We start from the raw sequence: 12,729 nt of genomic DNA, 5'->3' as shown, positions 1-12,729 counted from the left end.
GCGGGAGACCCCGCTGGGAGTCCGGGTCTCACCGATTTGCTGCTCAGGGTCCTGGCCTGGGCACAGCGACTGCTGGTATCCTGGGCTCCCCCAGGGCGCCCCTGCCCCGCCCCACACGGGGTCCGCGCGCGAGTGCGCGGCTCGGCCAGGGCGCCCCCGCGGACCCGCCCGGGGGGAGCGCTGCGGCGGCGGCGCCCGCAGCCGGTGGCGAAAGTGCGGCTGCGGAAGCGCGGCCACTCCGGCCGCGCGAAGGAGGAAGTCGGGGGAGGCGCGGGAGCCGGGGGCCTGCGGGGCCGGGCGGACGCCATGGGCCGGCTGCACTGCACACAGGACCCCGTGCCCGAGGCCGTGGGCGGCGACATGCAGCAGCTGAACCAGCTGAGCGCTCAGGTGGGCCCGGCGGCCGCGGCGCGGGGCCGGGGCGGTTCCGGGGGAGGGGAGGAGGGTTAGGCCGCGGCAGGCCTCTGTGCGAGCCTGGCTGGGGGGTGGTGGGTTCGGAGAAGGGCTTAGGGGAGTTAGGGTCTCAGGCCAGTTTTGAGGGCCGGGCGATTAAGGGAGGCCTGAGGCCAAGCTGAAGGGCCCCAGGGAAACCTCGGCGGCCAAGAAATGGTACGAGGAGACTTCCGAGGGTCCTGGGGAGGAGGAGAGTTTGCAGGATCCCGGAAGAAGGGCTGAGGGGAGTCTTGATGTGGCTGAAAGCAGTTTAAAGTAACGCAGTAAGGGCTTTGGGAGGCCGATGGAGTTTGGGGGAGCTGTGGAATTTGGTGGGTCAGGTGAGGGACTGAGACGTTTAGTAGGAAGACGGGGGGAGGGGGGTTTTGGGGGAGACTGAGGAGGGTCTTAACATCTCAAGGGGGCAGAAGCTGCCTGGAGTGGGGCACGTCATCTGAGAATGGGATGTGGGTGCAGGTAATAGCCAAGCCAGAGTGGCTCTGTGGGCAGGCTGGTGATGACATCCTCTCCTCATCCCCACCCCCACCCCCCAGTTAAGGGAGATAATGGTAGTCCATGGCAGCCCTCTCCAGGATTCTTGCCTGGAGAATCCCCATGGACAAAGGAGCCTGGCGGTGGCTACCGTCCATGGGCTCACAAAGAGTCTTACACGACTAAGCACAGCACAGCACAGCACTTGGAGTCCCCAAGGAAAGAACCATGTACCCTATACAGTGGAGGGCAGGTCCTTGATGATAGTGGAGCTGTCAAAGGCTTCTTCTCACTCCTCAGGCTGCAGGTGCCAGCCAGTCAACCTTGAAGGCTTCCTGCTCCTGTGTTGTTTGGGATGTCCCTTTCCTACCACCAAGGCAGCCAAATTAAGCAAGTTAAAATGACAGGTCTCAGGATCACTGCAAGGGTACATCTGTTCCCCCCACCGTGTTGTAACTTCCCAGGAGGTGGGGCCACTCTCTGTCGTCTCAGCATCCTCACGACTTGGTGTTTTCTCATAAAGGAACACTAACTGTGATGGCAGTTGTGTTCTACGGCCGTGGTGTCCGAGAGAAATAAACTACAAGCCACAGGCCTACTTTTACATTTTATAGTAGCCACATTTAAAAACTAAAAAGAAAGAGGAAATGAATTTAATGTGTTTTCTTTAACCCACTCTATCAAAGTATTATCATTTCCATGTGTAACCCACATAAAAAAATAGCGATGAGATGTTTCACTTTTTTTGGTACTAAGGTTTTTGATTCTAGTCTGTATTTTAAAGCACATCTCAAATTGGATTAGCGTTGTTTTTTTTTTTGGATTAGCCTTTTTCAAGAGCTCAATATGGTTAGTGACCATTGTACTGCATAGCACAGTTTTAAGTGCTTTTATGTGTATTGAGTCACTGAGTTCTTGCAACTACCCTAGGAGTCAGGTACTATTACCATTCCCATTTTACAGATAAGAAAAAATGGTTTAGGGAAATAATTTGAGCAGTTTAAGGCAATTTAAGAGTGCTGTGAAAGTGCTGCACTCAATATGCCAGCAAATCTGGAAGACTCAGCAGTGGCCACAGGACTGGAAAAGGTCAGTTTTCATTCCAATCCCAAAGAAAGGCAATGCCAAAGAATGCTCAAACTACCACACAATTGCACTCATCTCACACACTAGTAAAGTAATGCTCAAAATTCTCCAAGCCAGGCTTTAGCAATATGTGAACCGTGAACTTCCTGATGTTCAAGCTGGTTTTACAAAAGGCAGAGGAACCAGAGATCAAATTGCAACATCTGCTGGATCATGGAAAAAGCAACAGAGTTCCAGAAAAACATCTATTTCTGCTTTATTGACTATGCCAAAGCCTTTGACTGTGTGGATCACAATAAACTGTGGAAAATTCTGAAAGAGATGGAAATACCAGACCACCTGATCTGCCTCTTGAGAAATTTGTATGCAGGTCAGGAAGCAACAGTTGGAACTGGACATGGAACAACAGACTGGTTCCAAATAGGAAAAGGAGTCCGTCAAGGCTGTATATTGTCACCCTGCTTATTTAACTTATATGCAGAGTACATCGTGAGAAACACTGGGCTGGAAGAAACACAAGCTGGAATCAAGATTGCCGGGAGAAATATCAATAACCTCAGATATGCAGATGACACCACGCTTACAGCAGAAAGTAAAGAAGAACTAAAAAGCCTCTTGATGAAAGTGAAAGAAGAGAATGAAAAAGTTGGCTTAAAGCTCAACATTCAGAAAACGAAGATCATGGCATCCGGTCCCATCACTTCATGGCAAATAGATGGGGAAACAGTGGCTGACTTTATTTTTCTGGGCTCCAAATCACTGCAGATGGTGACTGCAGCCATGAAATTAAAAGACGCTTACTCCTTGGAAGGAAAGTTATGACCAACCTAGATAGCATAGTCAAAAGCAGAGACATTACTTTGCCAACAAAGTTCCGTCTAGTCAAGGCTATGGTTTTCCCAGTGGTCATGTATGGAGTGAGAGTTGGACTATAAAGAAAGCTGAGCACCGACGAATTGATGCTTTTGAACTCTGGTGTTGGAGAAAACTGTTGAGAGTCCTTTGGACTGTAAGGAGATCCAACCAGTCCATTCTAAAGGAGATCAGTCCTGGGTGTTCATTGGTAGGACTGATTTTGAAGCTGAAACTCCAATATTTTGGCCACCTGATGTGAAGAGCTGACTCGTTTGAAAAGACCCTGATGCTGGGAAAGATTGAGCGCAGGAGGAGAAGGGGACGACACAGGATGAAATGGTTGGATGGCATCACTGACTCAATGAACATGAGTTTCGGTGAACTCCGGGAGTTGGTGATGGACAGGGGGACCTGGCGTGCTGCAGTTTATGGGGTCGCAAAGAGTTGGACACAACTGAGTGAATGAACTGAACTGAACTGAACTTAAGGGCAGGCAGCCCTTATCGAAGTCCTTTGGGCCGTTTTCACCCCTTTTCTTGGGTGATCAGACTTCTCTGAGTAGCCAGTCTATTAGCTGGCTTTCTTTAGCCAGCTATTCTGGCAATTTCTATCAGCTGTTGCTGCTGCTGCTAAGTCACTTCAGTTGTGTCCGACTCTGTGCGACCCCATAGATGGCAGCCCACCAGGCTCCCCCGTCCCTGGGATTCTCCAGGCAAGAACACTGGGGTGGGTTGCCATTTCCTTCTCCAATGCATGAAAGTGAAAAGTGAAAGTGAAGCTGCTGAGTTGTGTCCGACCCTCAGTGACCCCATGGACTGCAGCCTTCCAGGCTCCTCTGTCCATGGGATTTTCCAGGCAAGAGTACTGGAGTGCGGTGCCATTGCCTTCTCAGTCTATTAGCTATTAGCTATTTCTTTTAGCTATTACTTTCATTAGCTTTTTACTTGAGACCTAGGCCTCAAGGAGGAAGAGAATCATTGTGTTAATGTCGGCATCACTATTTATTGCTTATTTGATACATATTTATCTGAATGCCTACTATGCACCAGTTCAGTTCAGTTCAGTTGCTCAGTCGTGTCCGACTCTTTGCGACTCCATGAATCGCAGCACGCCAGGCCTCCCTGTCCATCACCAGCTCCTGGAGTTCACCCAGACTCACGTCCATCAAGTCAGTGATGCCATCCAGCCATCTCATCCTCTGTTGTTCCCTTCTCCTCCTGCCCCCAATCCCTCCCAGCATCAGGGTCTTTTCCAATGAGTCAACTCTTCGCATGAGGTGGCCAAAGTACTGGAGTTTCAGCTTTAGCATCATTCCTTCCAAAGAAATCCCAGGGCTGATCTCCTTCAGAATGGACTGGCTGGATCTCCTTGCAGTCTAAGGGACTCTCAAGAGTCTTCTCCAACACCACAGTTCAAAAGCATCAATTCTTCAGCGCTCAGCCTTCTTCACAGTCCAACTCTCACATCCATACATGACCACAGGAAAAACCATAGCCTTGACTAGATGAACCTTTGTTGGCAAAGTAATATCTCTGCTTTTGAATATGCTATCTAGGTTGGTCAAAACTTTCCTTCCAAGGAGTAAGTGTCTTTTAATTTCATGGCTGCAGTCACCATCTGCAGTGATTTTGGAGCCCAGAAAAATAAACTCTGACACTGTTTCCACTGTTTCCCCATCTATTTGCCATGAAGTGATGGGACCGGATGCCATGATCTTCGTTTTCTGAATGTTGAGCTTTAAGCCAACTTTTTCACTCTCCACTTTCACTTTCGTCAAGAGGCTTTTCAGTTCCTTTTCACTTTCTACCATAAGGGTGGTGTCATCTGCATATCTGAGGTTATTGATATTTCTCCCGGCAATCTTGATTCCAGCTTGTGTTTCTTCCAGCCCAGTGTTTCTCACGATGTACTCTGCATATAAGTTAAATAAGCAGGGTGACAATATACAGCCTTGACGGACTCCTTTTCCTATTTGGAACCAGTCTGTTGTTCCATGTCCAGTTCCAACTGTTGCTTCCTGACTTGCATACAAATTTCTCAAGAGGCAGATCAGGTGGTCTGGTATTTCCATCTCTTTCAGAATTTTCCACAGTTTATTGTGATCCACACAGTCAAAGGCTTTGGCATAGTCAATAAAGCAGAAATAGATGTTTTTCTAGAACTCTGTTGCTTTTTCCATGATCCAGCAGATGTTGCAATTTGATCTCTGGTTCCTCTGCCTTTTGTAAAACCAGCTTGAACATCAGGAAGTTCACGGTTCACATATTGCTGAAGCCTGGCTTGGAGAATTTTGAGCATTACTTTACTAGTGTGTGAGATGAGTGCAATTGTGTGGTAGTCTGAGCATTCTTTGGCATTGCCTTTCTTTGGGATTGGAATGAAAACTGACCTTTTCCAGTCCTGTGGCCACTGCTGAGTCTTCCAGATTTGCTGGCATATTGAGTGCAGCAGTTTCACAGCATCATCTTCCAGAATTTGAAATAGTTCAACTGGAATTCCATCACCTGCACTACCTTTGTTCGTAGTGATGCTTTCTAAGGCCCACTTGACTTCACATTCCAGCATGTCTGGCTCTAGATCAGTGATCACACCATCATGATTATCTGGGTCGTGAAGATCTTTTTTGTACAGTTCTTCTGTGTATTCTTGCCATCTCTTCTTAATATCTTCTTCTTCTGTTAGGTCCACACCATTTCTATCCTTTATCGAGCCCATTTTTGCATGAAATGTTCCCTTGGTATCTCTAATTTTCTTGAAGAGATCCCTAGTCTTTCCCATTCTGTTGTTTTCCTCTATTTCTTTGCATTGATCGCTGAAGAAGGTTTTCTTATCTCTTCTTGCTATTCTTTGGAACTCTGCATTCAGATGCTTATATCTTTCCTTTTCTCCTTTGCTTTTTGCTTCTCTTCTTTTCACAGCTATTTGTAAGGTCTCCCCAGATAGCCATTTTGCTTTTTTGCATTTCCTTTCCACAGGGATGGTCTTGATCCCTGTCTCCTGTACGGTGTCACGAACCTCATTCCATAGTTCATCAGGCAGTCTATCTATCAGATCTAGGCCCTTAAATCTATTTCTCACTTCCACTGTATAATCATAAATAGCCGCTAAACCCAGTAAAGTTTACAAAGTCTTGATGAATGAGGCCTGTTGTGCTAGGGAAGTTGTGATCTACTGCGGCAGGTCAGAAAATGGTGACACAGTACATTATTATGTGAATCTGCATGTTTTCTGTGATGCTGTGATCAGTTCTAGGTAACATGGAGCCTTGAGAGTAGGTAGGATTAAAAGAATCATTTTTAGCATGGTTATCAGAGGAAATTCAGAAGAAATATAAAGAAGGAAACAAATGGTCAACAGTCTCTCACTTAGCAGCATACAAGTTTAGAAAATTCAGACAGTAGTGAAAGATACAAAGTTAAAATAAAAATACCTATTTCTCTTGTCTCCAGAAATCATCATTTTAATAGTTTCTCATATGTCTTTATAGAAATAAATCTGCATCTGCCATCACATTTATGGGTAAAAAAAGTTTAAAAACTTTTTTTTTTTGACAGTAAAGGCATTTTGTGATATTCCTTAAAATGGATATAGCATAATCTAGTCCCCTGTTAATAGACACTTCAGTTGCTTTCAGTTTTTTATTTTTGTTTGTTGCTGTCAACAAACTGCCTTGTTTATGTCTGGGTTTACTTTTGGGGACATCTCTGAAGGGTATGCTTCGTGAGTGGAATTACCAGGTCAAAGGGTTTGATCGTTTGAAAAATTAGACATGGATTGCCAAATTGTAATCCAGAAAGTTTGCCCCAGTTTATCTCCTCAACAGTGTGCAGTCACGTCTGTTACTTTCCAACCCTGCTGCCATCAGACAATTAGTTTTGAAGATCTGACAAATGAAAAATGGTATCTCCTTGTTCTGCTGATTTGCATTTCTCATCTGGAATAATCTTGGGCATCTTTTCATATGTTTAACTGGTGAGAATTCGTTAAGATTTTGATTTCATGGCTAGTCATGAGCAGGTAAGCATTCCAGGGAGAGAGAGCTATGCAGTTACAAAGGCAAAGAATGGGGAAAGTGTTTAGGGAAGATTTGTTCAACAGATACTTAACTCTGCACTTACAGTAATTAAGGTTCTGTGACCCTAAGAAGCTGGAGGAGAAACCTTCTCTGTTAAGACAGGTCTGTGCTCCTTATCAAGATAGAAAATTCTAAGTGCCCCCAGGTGAGGTTCCAAGAGGGAGCCTCAGAAGTTAAGAATCTGGATAGGTCCCTTTCTTGTTGGGAGAGTCCTGGTATCTGGGCAGGGCTTTGAAGGATAAGGAGGGTTTGAAAAAGTGGAGATAGGGGTGGGGGTTGATAACAGCCTACAGATCAGAGTAGCTTGAGGCTGTTCATGGGAGGGAAGGCAGGGATGAGAACGCACAAGGAGCTCCATCCTGAGTGTTAGGCCGAGGCCTGGAAATGAAAGACAGCTGGAGGCCCTCTCAGCCACCCTGTTTTTTTTTAAGGCCCTAGTGGCATAGGAAACATGGTTGGCCAAAGATGTGACAGTTCCACAGATCTGTAGCAAAAAAAAATTAAAAGAATAGAGGAAAACTGTTTGAGGACCCATTCTGAAGCTAGTCTTGACTATTCTGTTTTCACTCTGTCAACATTTGTGCAAGACTGATACCCAATGTCATAAATATCGCAGAAAGAAAAACCCTGGACCGGCAAGGCTAGAGTGTCTCTGCGGAATATCCATGGAGTTCGGGGAAAGCAGAGACTCTAAGATACCCTTAGCTGGTGGGGGTGTAGATCCGTGCAACTTCTCTACAAGGCAATTTGGCAATATTTTCTCAGAATTTAAAATTCACATATCTTAGAGAATAAACTAGTGGTTTCCAGAGGGGAGTGGGGAGGGGAGATAGGGATAGAAGGTTAAGAGACACAAACTATTATGTAAAAAATAAATAAGCTATTGTTAGGATGGGCTTCTCTCTTGGCTCAGTGGTAAAGAATCTGCCTGCTAATCCAGGATATACAGGTTCGATCCCTGGGTTGGGAGAATCCCCCAGAGAAGAAAACGGCAAACCACTCCAGTATTCTTGCATGGAAAATCCCATGAACAGAGCAGCCTGGCTGGCTAGTCTATGGGGTTGCAAAAGAGTCAGACACGAATTAGCAACTAAACAACAACAATAATTATAGGGATATAATGTACAATACAGGGAATATAGCCAATATTTTATAATAACTGTAAATGGATATGACCTTTAAAAGTTAGCAATTACTGTGTTGTATACTTGAAACTTACATAATATTTTACATCAACTATACCTCAGTTTTTAAAATGTATATAGGACTTCCCCAGCAGTCCAGTGGTTAAGACTCTGTGCTTCCACTGCAGTGGGCACAGGTTTGATCCCTGATGGGGGAACTAAGATTTCACCTGCCATATGGCATTGCATGGCCAAAAAAAACAATTTTTTTAAAAGCGTATCCTTTCACCTAGAATACATTTTAAGAATACATCTTATAGACATACACATACATATTTCATAAAGAAGTATGTGGGAGGATATTCGTCTCAGCATCATTAACATAAGATCAACACATACACACACTAATGTTCATTTCTAGGGAGCTAAATTATGCTGTCTTAACTGTTGAATGCCATGCGGTTATTAAAAGACCTGGGTGGATTTATATCTGCTGACATGATTGATCTCTAAAGTGTAACTGAGTGGGAAAAAAGGTGAGGTGCAGGGAGTGGGTTCAGTATGATCCCATTTCTATTTAAAAGAAACTAAAGAAAAATGAAATGATGGGAAGGCCACAGAGGTGTTAGCATAATTACCTATGGGTAGTGGGACTGAGGTGGGAGGGGGCAGGGAGAGAGTGAGATGTTTTATTTTATATTCTTTTATGCTAGCTGGGTGGGTCTTTTTAAAAACCTTGCGTGTATATTACTTTTACATTTCCAAAGACTAGTCTTATATTTTAAAACAGAACACATTTTAGAATAAAATAATACAGAACCTTGCCAGGGGTTTGTGTAAAGTTTATGTGTCATGGAAAAAGGGGCAAATGCATTTGACAGTCATATGTACAGTTTTGGGGGCTTTGAGCCGCAATATGTGCCTGTTGTCTTTTTTGTCTAAATGTTAAAGGTGGATCTAATGGCATAGTGACTTTAACTGTGGCTGTGGTAACTGCTACACATACATACATACATACTAGAGGCTTGTTGAGCTTCTAGTCTGACACTACTGGAGGCTTTGTATGAGCTGATTAGTACTGTTCTGGAAGCTATGTATTATTACCTCTGTCTTTCTGATGGTGACTGAGACACAGTGAGGCTAAGTGACTTGCCCAGGGTCACCTGGATGATCAGAAGAACAGTGTTTCACATCTGGGTCTTTTAAACTCTTGTGTCTTGGTTTCCTTCACTGTGCCACACACACCGTGTCCATCAGGAGAGAACACTGGAAAATAATGATAAATGTCTCAGTCTGTGCGAGTGCCACCCACTGGGTGGCTTGGACAACAGAAATTATTCCTCATAGTTCCAGAGGCTGGAAGTCCAAGATTAGGGTACCCACAGATTCATTTCCTAGTGAAAGCTCTCTTCCTGGCTTGCCTTCTTCACGCGGTGTCTTCATAACGTGGGCCTCACAGAAAGAGCTCTAGGGTGACTTCCTCAGAACTTCCTGGTGCTTACAAGGGCACCGGCCCTATCAGATTAGGGCCCCACCATTATGACCTCTTTGACCTTGTCACCTCTTCACAGGCACTTTCTTCAAATACAGTAGTATTGGGGTTAGGACTTCAACCTATGAATTTTGGGGCACACAGATACTCAGTTCTTAGTAATATAGTACTGATAAAGAGGTTCACATGCACAAAAGAAAAAGTGACTGGCAACCCACTCCAGTCTTCTTGCCTGGAGAGTTCCATAGACAGAGGAGCCTGGCTGGCTACAGTCCATGGAATCACAAAGACTCAGACACGACTGAATGACTATCACTAAGATGATGTACAATAACGTGTTAAAATTTGCTATTCTGTCACATATTCAACAAGATGTTTATTGTGGGGAAGAGAAACCCAGAAAATATGGATAGACAACACAGAAGAAAATAAAAATCACCTAAAATCTTGCCACACAGAAGTAACTGCTTTCAAAACAAGGTAGAGGGACTTACTTCCCTCTTCCCTGGAGGTACCAGTAGTTAAGACTCCATGCTTCCAGTGCATGGGGCTCACCTTCAATCCCTAGTCAGAGAACTAACATCCCACATGCCACATGCAGTGCCCCCCTCAAAAAAAAGTAAGGTAGAGAAAAAGTTCATATAGTATGTTACCATTTATGAGAGTGAAAATGGGAAAAATTATATTATTTGGATTGATTTATGTTTGAATAATAAATATTTGAAAGTATAAGCAAAAAGAGCGAGTATGTGCGTGCTTAGTCACTCAGACGTGTCTGACTCTTTGTGACCCCATGGACTGTAGCTTGACAGGCTTCTCTGTCCACAGGATTTCCCAGGCAAGAATATTGGAGTGGGTTGCCATTTCCTCCTCCAGGGAATCTTCTTGACCCAGGGATCAAACCCACGTCTCTTATGTCTCCTGTATAAAAGGTGGATTCTTTACCACTTGAGCCACCTGGGCCTTACAAAACAAAGGGAAGGAAAAAAAAAACACTATTTCAGTGATTTTTTTTAGATCTTATTTTGGGGGAGGTGTTAGAAGGTATTTGACCCCTTAAGATTTATGTGTGAACATGTGTGCACACAGTCAGTCTCTCAATATGTATCTTGTAAGCATCCCAACAAAATATGAGTTTTTTAGACAATCGAGTGGTAGGTATAGTTAGATGGACACTGGTGGTGGGTATTGTGAGTATTTGTAACTGGTTTTTTTTTTCTTTTTTACTGAAATATAGTTGACATAGACCATGTTAGTGTCAGGTGAACTACGTAGTGACTTGACATTGCATACATTATGAAATGATCGCCATGCTAAGTCTAGTAACCATCTGTCACTATGCTAACTTTTTACAGTATTATCGACCACATTCCTCATGCTGTGTATTACATCCCTATGGCTAATGTACAAACCTCTTAATCCCCTTAGCCTGTTTCATACCCCACCCCTCTCCCTTCTGTATCTGTGAGTCTATTTTTGTTTTATTTGGTTTTTCAGATTCTATGTATGAGATCATATGGCATTTGTCTTTCTCTGGCTTACTTCACTTAGCATAATACCCTCTAGATCCATCCATGTTGCTGCCAATGGCAAGATTTCATTCTTTTCATGGCTGAGTGATATTCCATTGTATGTATGGAGCGTATCTTTATCCACTTATCTGTTGATAGACACCTAGGTTGCCTCATTATCTCAGCTATTGTGCATAGTGCTGCAGTGAACATTAATGTGCTTCTTTTTTTTTTTAATTTTATTTTATTTTTAAACTTTACAAATTGTATTAGTTTTGCCAAATATCAAAAAGAATCCGCCACAGGTATACATGTGTTCCCTATCCTGAACCCTCCTCCCTCCTCCCTCCCCATACCATCCCTCTGGGTCGTCCCAATGCACTAGCCCCAAGCATCCAGTACCGTGCATCGAACCTGGACTGGCAACTCGTTTCATACATGATATTATACATGTTTCAATGCCATTCTCCCAGATCTTCCCACTCTCTCCCTCTGCAACAGAGCATTAATGTGCTTCTATCTTTTCAAATTACAAATGTTTGTAACTCTAAGATAATCAAAACTGATATCAACATCTATGTTCTCTTCACTTCTCTCTTTTTTAAAAAAAGATAAATTGTTTATTTTTTTATTTGGCTTTGCTGAGTCTTTGTTGCCAAGCAGGCTTTTCCCTAGTTGTGATGAACAGTGGCTGCGTTCTCTAGCTGCAGTTTGCAGGCTTCTCATTATGGTGGCTTCTCTTGTTCTTGAGAGGGCTTCAGTAGTTGCAGCACGTAGGCTCAGTATTTGGCTCCTGGACTCTAGAGCACAGGCTCAGTAGTTGTGCATGGGCTTGGTTGCTCCATGGCATGTGGGATCTTCTCAGTTCAAGGATCATTTTCAGGCAGACTCTTTTCCACTGAGCCACCATGGAAGCCCCCTCTTCTCTCTTAAGGGGCTATAGTTGGATGGAATGGGGAAACACTGATCCAGGAGTAGAGTTTTCTGATGTTCTGTGTTCTTCTCTTCACAGCAATTCTCAGCCCTGACTGAAGTGCTCTTCCACTTCCTAACTGAGCCAAAAGAGGTGAAGTATCTTGTGATAAGGAGAGTTCCTGAGGGTGGGTCTGCGGTCCTGAGGTGCTTGAAGTGAAGGCCTGGTTTGTGTTGTCCCCCATCTGCAGGTGGAAAGGTTTCTGGCTCAGCTCTCTGAATTTGCCACCACCAACCAGATCAGTCTTGGCCCCCTGAGAAGCATCGTGAAGAGCCTCCTCCTGGTTCCAAATGGTGAGTAGCCCCTCCCAGCAGCCGAGGCCAGAGACATTGTTTGAACATTCCCTCAATCCACCGAGTTGGCAGGCGTGCTCTGGGCACTGAGCCAGAGCGCTTGGTAGGGAACCAGACATGGGCGGGACTGCAGTCAAGGCAGGGAAGCCAGGTGAACAGACAGCCGTGGGAGAGCATAATTGCAGTCTGCATCCCCACTTCGTTCCCCAGACTTACCTTTCCTCTACATGGTAGGTACAAGATTGAGACTAAGGGTTTATAAACTTTTATAGCAACTTGACAAAGTTTCTCTCTTTTTAAAATATTTATTTATTTATATTTATTTATTTGGCTGCCTTGGGTCCGAGCTGCGGCATGCAGGATCTTCGTTTCGGCACAGACTCATTAGCTGTGGTG

At 44.5% G+C, this 12,729-nt stretch overlaps 1 protein-coding gene across 3 annotated transcripts in view; it reads left to right on the top strand.

The window, feature by feature from the left end:
- Positions 1–165: 165 nt before the first annotated feature.
- The window catches only part of COMMD7 (COMM domain containing 7), a 28,290-nt gene continuing 15,726 nt past the window's right edge, over positions 166–12,729 (top strand). The window contains exons 1-3 of one of the 3 annotated variants that reach the window (XM_061437250.1): positions 166–390; positions 12,080–12,133; positions 12,231–12,333. In XM_061437250.1, the coding sequence (XP_061293234.1) occupies positions 307–390; positions 12,080–12,133; positions 12,231–12,333 (241 nt within the window). In that variant the 5' untranslated portion in view covers positions 166–306. The remainder of the gene's footprint in view (positions 391–12,079; positions 12,134–12,230; positions 12,334–12,729) is intronic. The other 2 variants (XM_061437251.1, XM_061437253.1) reach the window with 2 other exon arrangements.

This window comes from Bos javanicus, chromosome 13, assembly GCF_032452875.1.
Source record: "Bos javanicus breed banteng chromosome 13, ARS-OSU_banteng_1.0, whole genome shotgun sequence".
In the NCBI taxonomy this organism is placed as follows: domain Eukaryota; kingdom Metazoa; phylum Chordata; class Mammalia; order Artiodactyla; family Bovidae; genus Bos; species Bos javanicus.
This window is presented reverse-complemented; position numbering and strand designations above follow the sequence as displayed.